Raw genomic sequence first — 18,711 nt, forward strand, 5'->3', positions numbered from 1 at the left:
TTCTTGTCCTCTGATCAACTTCAGAATTCAGAGAATTATGATTTCATTTAAGAGAGTGCTGAACATTTGAAGGGAAGTGCCAGAGATGGAAACCTCTGCTGTCAGACAACACTTTCCCATTCCAGTATTTTCCCTGATATTAATTTCTGTGGTTATTTTCTTTCTTAAAACATAAGGGCGAAATATATAATGGGATCTGTGGATAAAAGGCTGCTGGAAATTTGAAGAAAGGTGTTCTCAGAGTAAAAATGACTGCTGCAATGACTACTACTAAGACTATAGAATTTTTTCACCAGATATTGCATGGAAGGTCTTGAAAGGGAAATACTATTGAATCACCACAACCTAGCACATGCTGGCTTCTTGCAACTTTTATCCAGTTAATGAGCTAGTACACTGGTCTATAAATAGCTATAAATCTATTTGTTTACATATACTGTATATTTTGTATATTTGTAAGCTAATGGAAAATACTGAAATACCTAACATGTAATACAATCCAAAGCATGTTTACTCAGAATTAAGTTTCACTGAATTCAATGGGATTTACTTTCTGGAAAGAGTGCTAAGGATTGTACTACTGCTCCTGGTTTTTCAAATATTGGCTTCTAAGACTTGCATGAATGAACTACAGAATGTTTAACAAACTTTTGTTAAGTTCAGCATTGCTACACTCTTATGCCATATCTCAGTGGTTCTCACACACTTAGCATGGGAACCCACTTTTTAGAATGAGAATTGTTCAGGACCCACCGGAAGTGATATCATGACTGAAAGTGACATCATCAAGCATTATGAAAGAAAAGCCATTATGAGCCAAGTTCATTATGAAAGAAAAGCCATTCTGGAACAGGCCAGAAGCCCATCTAGCCCAGCATTCTATTTCACACAGTGGTCCACCACTAGAAAGCCCACAAGGAGGAAAGAAAGGAATACTTCTGCCTTTGCTCCCCTCCAACTGGAATTCAGAGGCATATTGCCACTGAACTTGCAGCAAACATGTAGTAATCATGACTAGTAGCCATAGTCCTCCAAGAATTTGCCCAATCCCTTTTCAAAGCCATCCAAGCTAGTGCCTCTGACCACATCTCATGGCAATGAACTTCACAGACAATGTACTCTGTGTAGTACCATGTTGTTTGTCTATCCTAACTCCCTTGCCAATCTGTTTCATTGAATGACCCCTGGTTCTAGTATGGGGAGAGAGTGAGAAAAACTTCTGTCCACACCATGTTGTTTTCCCCTCTCATTGTTCCAATCCAAAAACCTCAAAATGTTGTAGCCTTTCCTTGTAAGAAGGTGTTTCAGAGAGTGCATTAATCTTTTGCTTCCCTTGGTTCTCTGTAGAACTTGGCAGTTATTTGCCTTTGGGGTGGAGCCGAGTATTTTTTTAATTGGCTTCCACGTACTCTGGTTTTAGAACTGTTGTTTTGTTTGAGCTGCTTTGAACTAAAGAAAAAAGCTGGGCATAAGCATTAAAAATAATAATAGTACTGTGGGGCTGATTTCCCCCCTCCTGTTTATCATAACAAATGTGAAGAAATAAAAGTATGAAGGAGTTAAGAAAAAAACACCTAAAGTTTAAAGGCTTGAAGGGCATGATCTGGGTCTCTTCCCTCCTCCCTCTGCTCCTGTTCTGCAAAATTTGCAAGAGGTACTTTTACGAAGATCTATCATACCGTGTAGCCTCAGACAACGCAGTCCCACAAACTGACTCGGAGTGCTTCTTCACTTCATTTGCTAGTTTCCTGGAGAGGTTTTTGTGCTCTTAAAACCACTCAACATTCAACTCCAAGTGGTGTCACCCCTTATAACAAGGCCCCTGAAAGCAGATTCATGTGCCTTGAAACTGACCGGATGTGAATGAATGTGAACAGCAGCTCATGCAAGTGGTCTACTTATGTGAAAAAGGAAACATGAAATGAGTCCTTTATAAAAGGCACAATGGCAAATGGTATGGACAGATTTCTGGATTCCCGTTAGTGTCTACTCACAGAAGTTGCTGTTGACTCTCCTGTAATTACTCTGTCCCCATAAAGAGAGTGAATGGTTGAGGAATTGACTATGAGAGAGAGAGCAAGCCAATTCACGATACAAATTTACTCCATTTTGTGAGCTGTTCATATGAATTGGGACATAATTATGTATTTTTTGATTCTTCACTGTAGTAGGCTCTTCAACCATTGGCTATTTTTTGTGACTTCATCATTTTTATGTGACATTATCATTGACATCATTTCAAATATTTTATGTTAGTATCTGCTTTTAAATCTCATTCCTAACTTTGGACACTTTAATATAAGAATGGTTATTAACTTTATCAAAAATATAACTACAAGTGGGGCCTCGGTATCCATGGGGGATCTGTTCTCAGACCCCCCGCTGATACCGAATTTTGTGGATACGCAAATCCACAACCTTTGCCCCATTAACCCCTCCAAAGGGGACCGGAGCTGTGCCAGTTTCTTGTGGGTAACCAGAAGGGATGTTTTTTTGCCTCTCTAGGCTACTCCTTCTGAAACCTGGAGAGGCAGCAGGCAGATGCGCACTGTCCCTCCAGGTTTCAGAAAGCCCTTCGGAGGGCTCAGGTGGAGCCAAGTCTGGCTCAACGTGAGTCCTGGGGACCTGTGTTGAGCCAGATCCGTGGATGTATAATCCTCAGATAAACAGGCTCCACTTGCATACAACCCCAGGTATTCTTGATCTACTTCTCCATAGATGTCATTGTTTCCCACTTTCTAAATAATCACACTGGGTGGGAAACCACCTATCAATCCCAAGTATTCTGCCATGAAAATAATTATGCATTATTCATCCATCCCCCCCATCCCCATTACAGCAGTTATTTTTCTGTGTGTGGACTTGCTCTATTGTCAACTACTAATATTAGTGGAAACAGTCTAGAAATACCATGCCACTGCTGTGTATGTTTCAAGTCTTGCACCATATTATTTGCAGCCCAGTAACAGCAGCAGACACTAAAGTGATTTCCCTCTTTCCTGCTGGTTATTGTCAATATGCCTCAGTTTGAGCCTTCTGTCAGCTTCTGGGTGGATTATGTATTTCCTGTAGAAGTAACATCCCTCTCATTGGTTTAGCATGCTAAAACAATTCCTCTACACCACAGCTCTCAAAGCTAGACAGCAGAATCAGCAGCAAGAGGACAAACCTGTTGCCTCCAGCTGCACCATTTTGGCTTTAAGGTGGAGTCGCTGAAGGTTGCCAGATCAAATTTATCTAGATAATCTGCTCTAAGCTTGTCTTTCTGTGGCTTAACTGTCACACATGTACAGTTTCTCTGTTTTTAAAAGGGCAGGTCTCAGTAACGTTCACTCCAGTGCATTGAAAAGGAGGTACTTGGCCTGCAAAGAAGGAATGTCTTGGACCTGAAATTTATTAGTCTCCAGGTACAGCAAAGGAATGCCACCATATTCACCTCTGGCTGGCAACAAGTCTGGCTGAAATTTCAAGGCAAAGCCTAACGACTCCTTGTTAGACGGTGAAATGGCCTAAGAGCTTCTCTATATACAGGGTGTCCACACCCATATCAGACTGGCAACAAGTCTGGCTGAAATTTCAAGGCAAAGCCTAACAACTCCTTGCTAGACGGTGAAATGGCCTAAGAGCTTCTCTATATACAGGGTGTCCACAAAAACACTCCTGATTTCAAACAGGTATAACCTGCAACTTTATTGTAATAATCTTTCACAGTTAGCTTCAGATGCAGGATTTCATTCAGTTTCATGTGGTATAGGGTAGCATTAAAGGCACTCAATGTGCGCCCCTCTGGTTGCTCGGCAAACATTGATGCGATAGTCCAGTTCGGTCCAGACACTCTGCAGCATATCTGGAGTTATCATGCAAACTGCTTCAGTGATCAAAATTTTCAGCTCCTCCAGGGTTGCAGGTAGTGGTGGTACGTAAACTGTGCTCTTCACGTACCCCCAAAGAAAGAAGTCACAAACAGTTAGGTCCGGTGACCTCGCAGGCCACTTGCAGAACACCTGATCATCTCATCCAGCACGACCAATCCATCTGTTTGGCAGGTGCTCACTGAGAAATCTCCTGACAGTGAGATGCCAGTGCGGCGGAGCACCATCTTGCTGGAAAAGGTAGTCATCACCCTCAGCAGCTAGTTGTGGAAACATCCAATTGGTCAGCATCTCCAGGTAACTTTGACCAGTAACAGTTCCTCCCTCAAAGAAGAAAGGGCCATACACTGTCCTCTCTGAAATAACTATTGTTAGAGAATCGGTTCACAACATGTTTATCAATATATTTGAATTAGTTTAGATAACATAACATCATGAAATCAGGGAGTGTTTTTGTGGACACCCTGTACTTTGACTTGTCTGTTTCAGTTCCATGTTGTAGGTTGATGTACGAACACAGGATCTGACCACTGTGCTCCAAACTCCCATGACGCACCTGTAGACTATTCACAGGTTCTGTTCCAGAACCCCTAGTGGATAAAAAAAATCTGTGGATAAAAAACGTACAAAAATAGATTTAAAGACCCAGCTCCAGGTTTCTTGTCCCTCCATTGCTCCGAATGTAATAAGGCCATACCTCAGCAATTGCAGGGGTTTGATTCTGGGACTCCCTGCTGATACCATAAAATGTGTTAAATAAAAGCAATTTTTAAAAAATTAAAAAGTGCGTCCCTTTACAACTGTGGTTTAAAAAACAGCTTTTCTGACTGTTGTAGAGAGGCAATTAGAAATGCAAAGCACCCCTTGCCTTTGCCTGGCTCAGCTGAAGAATGGAATGATCACTTGCATGACTGTCTACAACAGTAAGAGAAGCAGTTTTTTAAAACTGTGATTTTAAAGGGATGCATTTTCCCCCTTTTCCAGGGATTGGCACATTCCTTCTCATTTGCAGTGGCCATTTGTGTTGAGTCAAATCCGTGTATAACAAGGTTGGATCTGTACTTTTAAATAACTGCCTGTTTATTTTGCTGCATTTTACTCTTTTATCCCTTCCCTTTTATTATAATAATAATAATAAATAAATAAATAATAAAACTTTATTTCTATCCCGCCCTTCTCCCCAAAGGGACCCAGGGCGGCTAACAACATATAAAACAGATTAAAACATAATTTCACAAACAGATAAAAACACATTAAAAAACACATTAGCAGAACCCATAAAAACAGTAGTCAGATAAGAGTCAGAATAAAAGAGCATAAAACAGCAGTACTTAGAGGAATCAAGCCTGTAAAAAGCAACTAAAAGATGTATAAAAGATGTTAAAAACGCCATGAAGTCAGAAGGCTTGATTAAACAACAAGGTCTTCAGGCCTCGCCGAAAAGTCTCCAGAGAGGGAGCCATTCTCAAGTCAAGGGGAAGAGAGTTCCACAACGTTGGTGCCACTACTGAGAAGGCCCTATTTCTTGCCGCCGCCCCACGTACCTCCTTAGGCGGCGGCACTTGTAAAAAGGCACTTGATAATTTTATTATACAATTATCTCTTCAATAAATATTACTGTATTTTTCCCTCTCTATCAGGAGGCACCCTGAGCAGCTTACCACAAGGATTAAAATCAGCCAAAGAATAGCAGCAGTGCAGTACAACAAAACATAAGAGCAATAATAAAATAATCAAAAATCAATCAAATAATCAAGTAATAAAAAATAATTAAAAACCTCAAGTCATGAAGAATGCAGAGAACAAAAACCTCAAACAAAAGTTACTGATCCGCAAAAGCTAAAAGAAATAAATGAGTTTTCAGCTGCCAATGACCTGCTCTATGATGGTAAGAAGTCTATACACATGGTACCACCACTAAGAAGGCACTTTCCCAGGCCACTGCCAACCAGTGGTGAAATCACAGATGTATCCCTCCAGCGGACTTCAGAAGGTGGGCTATTTTACAAGTGAGGAGGGGTCCTTCAGGTACCTTGGTCCTAAGGCATTTAGAGCTTTAAAGGAAATCGCCAACACCTTGAATTGCACTCAGAAATGCATTGGCAACCAATGAAGTTGGTATAGTAGTGGAGTGATGCAGTCAAACCACCACGTGCTGGTCAAAACTTATTGATCCATGCACTAGTTGATGTTTCTGAATGGTCTTCAAGGGCAGCCCCACATGAAACACATCACAATAATCCAGTCTCAATGTAACCAAAGAATGGATATCCATAACCAAGTCTGACTGATCCAGAAAAGGATGCAGTTAGTGCACTAGCTTAAGCAGGGCAGTGGTGCTCAGGGCTCATGCTACTACCTGGGCATCTGGAAGCACCCCTACAAACCTGGATCTTCACATGGAAAGCCAGTCCTGTAGGCTCCAAGCACATGGGAACCAAACTGACCAATTACACAAGAAAGACTATGCTTTTCGTAACCAGGATGTTAGCTGTAGCAGGCCTGTCAATTTAGGGCTTTAGATGGTGTAATTTCAGTCTGGAGATACTAAATCCAGGGCTGTGGTGGGTCCAATTGTTCTTTCTCCTGTTTGAGGCACAAACAGAGGATGTCAGTCATTAAGCTTTTGTTTGACGGTGGAGGAAATAGAAAGTTGGGGTTGTTGATACTACAGAAACTAGCAATCTTTTCTCACAAAGTTATTTGGGCTCCAGTACTCCAATAATGGTATTATCTCGGCTGCCACAGCATAGGAAGTTTGGAAGAAAAGAACTAAAGAGACAGGAGTGGAAAAACAGAAGTAAAACAATCCAGCAAAAGTTCTTTCTGCTACAAAATAACTTCAGTAGATGCAATAGTGAAAAACTGGATTCATTCAGCAGTGTCTTGCGGAACCTTAAAGAGAAGCAGATTTTTTTTTTATTGCCCTTCCATGGCTATCTATCAAGTAATCCCTTTAGCAAATCTTTGCTGATGAAGTACAACTGGGTTGGGCTCTGTCTCAGCTACCAGTCAACCTTTTTTTCCTGTGGGTGGGAGTCTTTTTCTAACTAAAGCATGTTCGGGGAAAAGAAAGGAGTGCAGGCTTGGCTGCCCAGACGGTTCTTGCCCATACAGGTGTGCACAGCTCATAGGAATGCCAGACAACCCTGAGTCATGGATAGCCGCTCCTTTCCGCACACACACACACCTGCGCTAAAATAAAACTGTCTTCCCACTTCACTTGCCTGAGAGCTGTTCCCACTGCTGCTACGCAACCCTTCCACATGCCCCTGGTGAATGAAAGGCAGCCAGAGGGAGCTCTAAAAACCAGCCAGAGCAGCAGTAAAAAGACCAGAAAAGGTGGAAGTCAACATTTGACCTGAAGGAACCAGGATCCCTGCAAAGGTATGTCACATTCATGAGCCCTTCTTCCTTCCTGAGGATTGCAACTTGGCATCTAAACAAATCAGAAGTTGGAGGGAGGCAGGAAAGGAGTGGAGCTGGAGTCGGGGAAAACCAACCCTTCATTTGGAAATGGCAACGAAGCAGTGAAGTTCCACCCCCCCCTTTGCCTCCGGAGGAATTTCTTGGCTTGGTGTGTGAGTGAATGCTATTTGGATTGTTGCACAGGATTTGGACTTTGAATAGGACCAGCACTAATGAGGTTTGTAGATTGAATTCGCTTCTGTTCTCTGCCACTGCGCTGGTTTCATTTTGGCTTTTTTTGGCTTGTCGCTTAACCAGGAGAGAAGATCAGTGAGGCGTTATGCTTCTCTTGCAGGTAGGCACCAGGCAGATGAGGGGTATGTCATGATTTTTTAAAGTGGGTGTACTCTCAGCATTGCAATGTGCTGCCTCTTGTTGTTGATCAGCCAGTTTGATGTACTCGAGCTGGGATTTTTTCCCCTCTGGGGATTAGTTTGTTTTAAAAGAAATAACCATACAACCGTGTCTAAATGCAACTCCTTTGCACATGCATATCACCAGCAATGATGTGCAACTTTCATTATGAAACCAAGAGGGAAATTTCTATAGGCTCTGAAGATTCTATAGGCTCTGAAGATGCCTCTCTCACTTTCTGCCAAATAAAAGTGAACCATGCTTGGAGGAGAGGATTCACACTTTTTTCTGGCAAGATTCCTAGGCTTTTAAACAACTGTGCATCAGGCAGAAATTAAACAGGTGAAGCCTAGCTTAGCATGGTGATATGATATGATGAGAAAGTCTTCACCTGTTTAGTTTCCAGTTGTCATGCAGCAGTTAAATTTGTTAAAGGCAAAGACCACTTGCGGTAAAAAGCTGACAACTCACATAGGAGATGACAGAAGAAAGTTGTGTTTTTAATCCATTTCTGCCCAGCCCAAAGGTGTACACATTTGACCAGTGTTGTTTATATGCAATGTTGGACAGAAATATGATTAATTTGTTATCCAACCTAAGGGCTGCAGACACTCACTGCTGCTTCCTATCTATACTGAGTTAGGCTCTAAGGCAGGGAATATTTAAATTACAACATGATGTAACTGCTACTTAAGTGAAAACAAAATATTTGCTCTGATCTCAGAGTTTGGTGTAGCTGTAGCATGTCAGGAAAAGAAGGTGAATGGAGGAGGAAATAAGGTAGTCAATGTGTGCATGAAAAAGTTTCAGAAAGGATTGTCTTACTGTGAAATACATTCTGATACAGGAAATGCAATAGATGTGGAGTGGCAAGTAGATGTGTGAAGGATAGGTGACAAAACAGGAAGGGGGGGGAAGGCTAAAATAATGCATTAAATATACAGGCATTGCAATTCAGAGGTCTGCTCCAACACACTAAAGCTCAACCTTATAGCTCTGATTCAGTGTTAGCACTCAGCCTTGAGACACATAATAGACAATAAAAGAGTGTCTGAACATGCACACAATACCTTTTCTTCTTTCACCGCTGAACTTGCAGTCCACACCCATCCAAGATTTGGAGCAGAGCTTCCAGGCTAGAGTGCCTTTTTAGATGTCCATCAGGAGAGATCCAATGCCTATTCTTGGTTTAACAGTGTTAAATCTTGATGTTAAAAAAAACCAGCAACCCCATGGATTGTAACTCAGAATAACTGCAACACTTTATTAGTGCAGGATAAGAAAATATTTTGCTGAAACAAATGGATTCTATGTATTTAAATAATGGGCCCATTTAATCTTTAACAACAATCATTCTGTGTGTAGTATCTGTGAGAGTACTCCCCCCCCCCACACACACACACACCAATGCACATTTACTTATATGGCCTCCTCCTGCCAGGCAGGACTGACTCTCAACACCTCTCTCTGTGCATTAACCACAGCGTGGCACGTCTCTGACATAGGACTTTGTGCAACCCTTATGCACACCTCTGCCAAAAAGTATTTTTTAGTTAACATGTACACTTGGACTTGACTCATGATAGGAAGCCAATTCATGGGAGTGTTCTTATCACATGGTGGGAAGGAAGGAAGGAAGGAAGGAGAGAGATATCAGACAGAATGGCTAGTCAGAGGCTTTTCATGGGAGTTGACTGCTGCAACAGGGCCAAGCACCTGCCAAAAGAATAGCTGGCTGTTCTGGAAAGAGAGGACAGGGCTTAGATCAAAAGAAACAATGGAGTTAGATCAGTGTTTCTCAAGGTTTGTCCTCAGTCATACCGCTTCACATGGTCCACCTATTCAAAGTACCACCGGAAGTAATTGGTGATGACATCATCCAGGTTGGGAGGCCAGATGCACCACGACAAACACCAGTAAGAGGCTCAGGGGTGGACAGGAGGGCTTTTTCAAGAGCAGAGAAGCATGCTTTGAAGCTCTGCCCATTGAGCTGAGCCTCCTACCACTGTTTGTTGTGTCCCGTTCCAGTTCCTGCTGCCAGGTGGCAGGTGTCCAGGGGGCCAGGAAGTACCACCTCAAGTACCACTGGTTGTACCTGTACCACTGGTTGAGAAACACTGGGTTAGATTGATTCTGGTATATGGCATTCAGATTTTTCACTGTGTCTGTGATCATGGAAAGAAAGAATCTTGACTGCCAAGGGTCCCTCATCATTAGGATCATTCTACACAGGTTTTCCTTGCTGTTGAGTTTTACTGATTTGCCTTCTCAGCCTCTTAGAAAGCAAGCTGGACTTTCTAAATGCAATGTGCCTTGGACAACATGGGGTTGTCTGAGGCATAGGGAAAGTTCAAAAGAGATATAGGGGAGGGGACTGGAAAAGTTCAAACACCTGCCAGGTGTTTGCAGATGTTCAAATATGTCTTGTATGTATCCAGAGCAATATAAAGGAGAAGGATAATTGGTTCAAGGACTTTTACAAATGAAGAACAAAAGTGGGAGGAGGTGGTGTCCTAAAAACTCCTCCTAAAATAGAAGGAATAATGGAGAGGCAAGTGGATTATAATGAAAACATTGCAACAACTCAAAATAATATAGTACAGGGGTCTCCAAACCCTGGCCCCGGGGCCAAATGTGGCCCACAGCTAGCCTCTATCCGGTCTGTGGCCAGCCTCGTGTCCCCTGAAAGCCTCCGGCCCACTCGACTGAACAAGACCAGAGCTGTGCTCTGTTTGCATCTGGAGGGTGTTCTGAGGGCCAGAGAGGCTGAGTAAATGAGCCCACTCATTCATTTATTCATTCATCTAAGTCCCATTTCTAATTTATTTATTTACATTTTATATTTAAATTTTTTTCCAGCCCTCAGCACTGCACCAGATATTTCATGCAGCCCTGTGGTCAAAACGTTTGGAGACCCCGGATATAGTAGATAGTGCATCTGACAGAAACCTTTGTAGAAACTAACAGTAGAAGTCCTCCTGAACAGAAGGGAGCAATTTGCTCCAGGTTCCCTTTCTGGCTGTGAGAGACAGCCTAGTTTAGACCAAGCCCCATATTCTAATTGCTGACTTACACCATTTCCCCAGCTTTAATGTGTAAGCGATGGAAGATCATTTGGTTGCAGGGACACAATCAAGCTATTGTAGCTCTGTTTAGGGTGGGTCCCAGGAATATTTATAGAGCTTTCCTTGTGCAGGCTTCTCTCCCTGCAAGAAACTTCTGCTCCTGCAAGCACTCCCTGGGATGCACCTACATCCTCCTGCCGTGCGGCTCCATTAAGAAAGAGGAGGAAGGGGATACTATCGTACATGTGTGAACTGTAACCATTTTCTTACTATATGGTACCCATTATAACTGTGTACTGACTTTACACCTAATATGTGAACATGCACTTACTATACCTGCAAAATATGAAGCTTTTTGCTTTGGCACCAAATCTAACAACTTTGCAAGTATCATTCTGTATGTGTATTTGTGCGCACATATCTAATTTGAAATTCTGCAAAATTATCCACCTCAAGAATGAGAATATGCGGTTCTAGAACAGGGGTGCCCAAACCCTGGTCCAGGGGCCATTTGCAACCCTCAAGGACCCCTGATCCAGCCTGTGGGGAGCCCCCAGTCTCAAATGAGCCTCTAGTCCTCTGGAGACTTGCTGGAGCCCGCACTGGCCCAACTTGACTACTCTTAGTGTGTGGGCCAACTGTTTGACCTCTCCCATGAGCTGTGGACAGAGGGCTCCTTCCATTGCTTGCTGTTTCAGGTCTGTGAAGCAGCAGCAAAGGAAAGACCAGCCTTACTTTGTGTAATGTCTTTTACAGCTTGAGCTATGGCGAGACTTTCATTCATTCATATAAGCTCCATCTCTAATATATTCATTAATGTAAGTGTATTCAAATTTTAACTGTAAATTAATTATTTTTCCTGGCACAGTGTCAGAGAGATGATGTGGCCCTCCTGCCAAAAAGGTTGGGCACCCCTGTTCTAATAACAGATGTTCCTTAAAGTAAGCCACCTCTGACCCACCCCGTCTTCTGTCCTCCCTATTAATTAGAACAGAGGTTCCCAAACTTTCTGGGAGAGTTTGGGCCACTGTTAGCGTGCGTAGAGACGAGGCAATAGTGGTGATTGCACTCCCAGGATTGTGCCATCATCAGAGAAAGAAGATTATTTTTCAGTTTGCCAGGGGAAGCGCCAGCCCTCTGGAGGCAGCCCGTGGCCCCCTCTGCAGGGTTCCCCGCACCTCAGAAATGCTGAAAACAGCAATCGTAACCCACTTCCGGTTTGTGTCACAACGGAAGTGGGTCATAATTGCTGTTTGCATCATTTCTGAGGTGCAGAGAGCCCTGCAGAGGGGGCCGCAAACTCCTCACACCCTCCAGAGGGCTGGTGCTGCCCTCTGTAAGTTGAAAAATAACCCTCTTTTCCTGCCGACAGCGCGATCCCAGGAGCACCATCACAATCACCCTGCCCCTTAAGGGTGCAGAGACAGAGCTTCCCTGGCTGGGGTGTTGCAATGCCCCAGTTTAGGAACCTCTGGACTAAAAGTATGCTGGCAAAGTTTGCCTTTAATAAGTGGAAGCAAATAATTCTGTGAATGGCTAACTTCCTCTTCAGTTGTTCAAGAGAAACATTTGCACACTTTTTGATTAGGCCCCAGTCCTAGCCAACTTTCTAGCACCAATGCAGCTGCAACACAACCTGAAGGTAAGGGGGGAAAAAAATTCCCTTACCTTGAGGAAGGCTCTGTGACTGCCCGCCCCCCGCCCCCACTGCAGGATGCAGTGCACACCCCATTGGCACGGCTGCATCAGTGCTGGAAAGCTGGATAGGACTGAGCCCTCAGGTATATTCTGATCTCACTATTTTAGAACACATTAAAATGATGGTTACCAAGGAAGATAAATAAAGGTCATGGCAACCTGGAATCACTTTCCATCTAAGTCTGTTCAGGGTAGCCTCATTTGAAAGTTTAGGAAAGGAAATCTACTAGAAACTGAGCCTCATTGCATAGACTTGCATATTTCACCCCTGTTACTCTTGCTTCCATCTTTCTCTCCTCCTTTGATTGCCTCCCCTGCATTTAAGTTTATCATAAGCTTCTCAGAACAGCTTTTTTTTTCTTCTTTTACATTGTAAAGTGCCACACATATCAATGGAACTTATCAATTCCTGGACTTGTGCCATTGTCTCGAGGACTCTGGCTGCCCCATCACAAACCTGGCAGGGGGAGCAGGCATCAGCACCAAACAGCCAACATCTGGTTGCACATCCACTCCTCCTGGGACATCAAGGTGCAGGCTTGGCTGCTCCTCACAGGAGAGGACCGCCCTACTCTAGGGCAATACTGGTCCTTTAACCCCAAGGTTGGACGAGATGATGAGATGATGGTGGGGATAGGAGAGCGACAGTCCAGGTGGGTGAGAGCCCAGGGCTTCATAAGGCTTTCAGGGGCAATGATAACTCTCTAAACAGGCTACTTGAGGGTTGCTCTGTATTTGTTCCCCTTGGGCTAGGGCAAGCCCAGGGAGGGAATAAGGGAAAGGTAATTGCCTCCCCACTGCTGAACTCTGAGGCCTGGTTGGGTAATTTTGGTTATTGATCCATTAACCCTTCCTTTGTTTCTACCCCTCTTTCACTGGGGCCAAGGACTCAGGCACCAGCAGAGTATGTATACCCATCTCATGTATATGTATACCCTTGTGTATACATACACCCTTCTCATGCAACCCTGTGCAGAGGATGGAGAAACAGAACTATACAAATGACGTAATGTATACTGTAATATATCACCCTCCTTGACTAGTAATGCTTTTTCTGTCCCACAGGCAACCTGGAGGTTGAGACCAAGATTAAGCAGGCAGTCTATAAACAGTTTCTTCTAATACCTTACAAGTTAACTCAGGCAGGTCCTGCTTCTTGCAAATTCTCTGGGTCAATCCCAGCTACTACTCCAGAAGGTTTAGAGGGGGAAGCTGGCTTCTGGCTGAACTTGAACTTTTTTTGTGAAAGGAGGGACTGTGGGGCCCAGTTGGTTTTTGTCTTGGGAAAAGGGGTAGTCCATATCCTTAGTCCTGCCACAAACTGTGTAGTTTGTGCCTTCCCACATCCATTCCTGTATTTCCCAAGTTATTTCAGACTTAAAAAAAAAAATCCACTTTCTAGTCCTCGTGTGCTGCTCCTTGCTTCCTATCTCTCACTCCTGTTTTCTTGTCTTCTAAAATGCTGCCTATGTGCCTGGAACAGTCTTCCTTTCCATATTCAGGCATAGTTCAAAGCATTGGTTGTTGATGAAGACTTTGAGTTCTAAATAGCTTGGGTCCTGGCCACTTGAAGAACTGTCTTCTTCCACATGATACAAGCCTGACAAAACACTTCGTTCTTCATCTGAGGTCCTCCTCAGGACTCTGCCACTTTACCCTCCAACTGAGGTGAGGTGGTGGTGACCAGAGAGAAGGCTACGTATTCCAATATACTTTAGAGTAGCCTTGAAGTTTCTGTGGGGGAGGGGTTGCTGCTACTCTGATTTTATTGTTGTTTTTTTAAAATCTCAGTTTATTGTATCTGTTTGCTTTACATTGTATGCTTCAACTAAATGGCCACTTGTATTGAACAAGTAAGTACATAAATGTTCACAACTGCATTCCTCCATCAAGTTCCTTCTCTAACAGCCCAATCTTACTCGACAGTGCACAGCTGGTGGCCATTTTAGAGCCACTAGTGCAAATAGTAGCAGTGGTGACCTGTTGTGGTGACCTGTTGCCACAGCCGGTGACCTGCTCCAGAGCATTTACCTTTGGGTTGACCCCCCACACATGCCATAGGATGCAGCGTGCCCCATTTTGGCATGGCTGCATCAGCGCTGGTGGCAATGGATATTATTGAGGTCTAAGTCCATGTTTTCTGTAAAGTCTTTCTTAGATCATAATCTCCTGCTTTTAGGTGTGGGGACATCTTCCTGTCTTGGGCAAGCCTCCTCTTGCCCTCTAAATCAAGTTCCATCTATTTTTCTTTCATTACCCTGCAAATGCCTGATCTCGTCTGATCTCAAAAGCTAAGCAGGGTCAGACCTGGTTAGTACTTGGATGGGAGACCACCTGGGAATACCGGGTGCTGTAGGCTTATACCATAGTCTTTCGAGACTGAAGGTTGCCAACCATTCTGGCACATCTGTGTTAGATTTTAAATCCTTGAAATAGATATTTAAGTTACCTGAAAGATTACAAAAAGCACCAAGAAATGGGTTTATGAATGACTTATGGTTTGTGCTCTTGCTGCTGCTGTATCCAGTGGGGGAGACGCTCAGGCTTTATGTGTCTTTTCATGTTCTGTATGGTGTCTGTAGAGTTGGCTCTAAAGCAATAGTAGACAGGTAAGTGAAGAGTACAGCTAGAGAATATGTAAGCAGTTTTTGCTAAATGCTTAGAAAACAGCACAGCCTTTGGCAAGACTTCAAGGCTTTTAGTGAATACAGGATAAGACATCTACTCAGCTGTTTCCTTGTGTGTTTTGGATTTGCTGAATTTGAGTGTGTGTTTGTGGATTTTTTATTTTGTTGTTGCTGTTGTTGTTGCTTTGTGATAACAAGCAAGTCATTGAGAAAGGGTTCATAGCTCAGTGACAGAGCAGTAACTTTGCATACAGAGCTTCCAGGGTTCTTTACTTTCAGGTAAACCCCGGTCTGAAATTCTAGAGGGGTGTTAGTCACTGGTCAGTGTAGACAATAGTGGCCAAGATGGACCAATGGTCTGATTCAAGATGGTAAGGCAGCTTCCTATTTTTCTGTCCTTCTCCCTATATAGGCTCATTCTCATTCCTCTGTCTATATACCTATTGTCTATTTCAGGGGTGTCAAACTCATTTCATAGGGAGGGCTACATAGCATTCATGATGCCTGCTGAGGGCCGGAAGTGATGTCATTAGGCAAGAAGTGATATCATTAAACAGGTCATAACCAAAAATAAACACTTTTTTCTCACTTAGGAACTCATTAAACTCATGTTTGATACCTCTGGTCTATTGCCTTTGTGTTCTAAAGTCTCAACTTATCCTCCTCAGTTCCTGACAAAGCAAACCAGGACAACCATAACAAAATGAATCACATTTGTCGAAGAAAAAATTGCAACTGGATCAAACAGTTTAGAATAAATACAGGTCATGGTCTGCTACCTGGAGAAGTTCTGTAATAGTAGCTATGTTAAGTCTGTAGCAGCAAAAACAACAAAAAGTTTTACAGCACCTAGACGAACACATTTAATTCAGCATAACCAATCGAACACATAGCTATGGGGAAAAAATACAATTAGCAGAGTGAATTAGCAAGGGTAAATGAAACAAGGCTGATCTGCAACAAGCTTTATGGAAGATAAGCACAATACAACTAGTGATAATGACATAATTTTAAACTTGTTGCAGATCAGCCTTGTTTCATTTCCCCTTGTTAATTCACTCTGCTCTGTGTGTGTGTGTGTGTGTGTGTGTGTGAGAGAGAGAGAGAGAGAGAGAGAGAGAGAGGTCATATATCATATAAATATATATTGGTATATCTGTGTGTGTATACACTACTGAAGATTTCACCTCTAGCATCTGATGAAGGGGACTGCAGTCTGAAAACATTAAAAAAAATACATTAGATGCCACAGGATTCTTTGTCTTTACCTAGAGAAGGTCAAACAGGCAAGCTAAGACCTTGAATTGGGTCAACTTTTGTCAGTGTGAGATTGCATCTTTCCAAACCTCACAGACTATCTTCCTGTGCATGCTACTTGATGAAATGCTTCATGCAACGTAAGGGCTTGCACAATCATTAATCAACTATCAGAAAAACTCATTTTCACTATTTTGGACCTGTGAACTTATTTAATTACATGGATGCAGAGCTTCACCTGTTTCAGGAATTCAGGGGCATGTGTTGTCTGCAATTGGCAATTGGGGTGAGGGGCTAGGGAGGGGGTGTTGATATTATATCAGACCTCAAAAACAGCAGGCAATGCTCAAGAATGGCAAAGACAGCATTTGAATTCCTTAGTCCCTGTGCCCCTGTATGAGTTATCAGGGATGAAGAGAGAGGTGTGTGGGCCTTGAGAAGACAGGATTCAGGGGTGGGTTCAGGATTCAGGAAGACAGGAGGGGTGTGTGCACAAACTCCTATTGTCCAACAGCCTAGCAAAACCACCAGAGAGACAGAAAAAGTCCACAGGCAGACAGGGAGGGGAGGAGCACAAACACACTGAGTTCTTTCATATCTTCTGGGATTTGGGCACAACAAAAGAGCTGTTGTATCATTTGCTGGTTGTAGCCTGCACTGATTCTTGCAAGACACAAGGAAGAGTTCATCTTGCAGTAACACACAAACAAGCTTAAAGGCCATGATCGAGATACAAAATCGTAAATGCTGATCGCAACAAAGGAAGAAAGGACTTCCTCATCCTTGAAAGTGTGAGTGGGGAGAAGGCACTTATATCCTTAAGAACGCCTCTGGTTTTTTAAACCTGACTTTAATCTCTTTTTATTCTGAGTGTTGTATCAACAGTTATGCAGAGATTGTAGTTTAAATTTAATTTCACAGCAATTTGGTTTGTTTCTGAAAATCTTACAGACATCTACATTTACTTTGAAACAGTTTCCCATGTCTCATTCCTCTACGCACCATTTGTGTGTGTGTGTGTGTACACATAGAGAGGGGGGATTAAATCCAGATATTTATGCATTCAAGCATTGTGTGAGTATAAGCCCATCTATCACTGACCCTCAATCAGATTTAAAGTGAGACATTCCACATTTTAGTTTTTCTGATCATAATGACTAAATACAAATGACAGTACATACTCTATGCACATATCCTTTTAAAACTTGTAGCAAATTAAGGCCTCAAATGGAAGTTTGGGCTGCCAAACTCTATAAAAATTTGATATTGGATCTCAAAAAATAAAAATAAATAAATTAAAAAATTATTTAAAAAACGTTGGATCAAGTCAAGCTTGCAGGTTCAAGTCAGTCTTTGCAACTGGTAGACATTTCTTATCCCTCTTGCTCAGCTAAGTTCAGCCTCTTGGGCAATGGTCACTTATTTAACTATAGAAACTATAGAAAAGGTATGAATAGGAAAGAGACTAAACTTGGAATACTGCGTGGCACCTGATTTCCTTGAAGAGTGAAAGCTATTATAAAGAACTTCATTGCTGGTGTTCCTGCGCTCTCTTACCTTCCTACAGTGGTCTTGTGAGGTAGTGCAGGAGCTTTCAAATGTTTTCATAGTGTTCTGGACAAAAAACACACCCAAGCAATATTTTAAGCCTTCCAACTTAAAGGAAGACCAAAATAATGAATGTGTGCTTTATTTAATGTTTAACACAGAGGGTGAAGTGGAAGCTCTTTGATCATATCCTATGAGCACCACTTTAAGTTTTTAGAAATAAATATGCAGTCCTGCATGCAGTCACATACATACACTTCTCACAAGTGAGAAGAAATTTCATGCACACATCTGACCAAAATAGACCAATCAGCATGAGGCATATTCATCATATGTGCCTGCATGACTAGGGCCCTAATCCTGCTTGTGCCTAGCACCACTGGAACAAGTTTTGTGGAAGTGCTAGGCACTTTCCAGGTGTTGCAAAACGTGACATGCCAGAGCATGTGAGCTGGCTGTCACAGCAAGCAGCAAGTGGTTGTCTTGGGCCAGGTAAGATCACATAGAAGGTGGAGGAATGGGATGATGACAGGGACGAAGAAGGGGATTGGGACTCGGAAAGGGGTGGGTTCGGCTGCAGCATAATGTGGGAAATCCAAACCCCCTTCCTGGGATCAATCCAACGTCACAGGTCCACATGGACTTGTGCCAGCAATATCACTGGCAGAGTTCCGAGTAGACCCACTGGGCCAGCAGAGACTTACCATGGGCAAAGGAACAAATGTTCCCTTTGCCCAAGGAGGATTCTAAAGGCCAAAACTCTCCCATAGGATGCAGCAGGCGCCACATTGGCACTGCTGTATTGCCACGCAGGGAGTTAGT

General features: G+C 42.9%; 1 protein-coding gene and 1 pseudogene across 7 annotated transcripts in view; both read left to right on the top strand.

Annotated features, from left to right (window-relative positions):
* The first annotated feature begins 7,040 nt into the window (after positions 1–7,040).
* The window catches only part of ITGB4 (integrin subunit beta 4), an 84,361-nt gene continuing 72,690 nt past the window's right edge, over positions 7,041–18,711 (top strand). For 5 of the 7 annotated variants that reach the window (XM_066618081.1, XM_066618084.1, XM_066618085.1 and 2 more), the window contains exon 1: positions 7,399–7,518. In XM_066618081.1, coding sequence (XP_066474178.1) covers positions 7,514–7,518 — 5 coding nt within the window. In that variant the 5' untranslated portion in view covers positions 7,399–7,513. Of the gene's footprint in view, positions 7,260–7,398; positions 7,519–7,565; positions 7,636–18,711 lie in introns of those variants that run through there. The other 2 variants (XM_066618082.1, XM_066618083.1) reach the window with 2 other exon arrangements.
* Positions 14,700–14,816, top strand: LOC136642388 (5S ribosomal RNA; annotated as a pseudogene).

This window comes from Tiliqua scincoides, chromosome 2 (genome assembly GCF_035046505.1).
Source record: "Tiliqua scincoides isolate rTilSci1 chromosome 2, rTilSci1.hap2, whole genome shotgun sequence".
Taxonomy (NCBI): Eukaryota; Metazoa; Chordata; class Lepidosauria; order Squamata; family Scincidae; genus Tiliqua; species Tiliqua scincoides.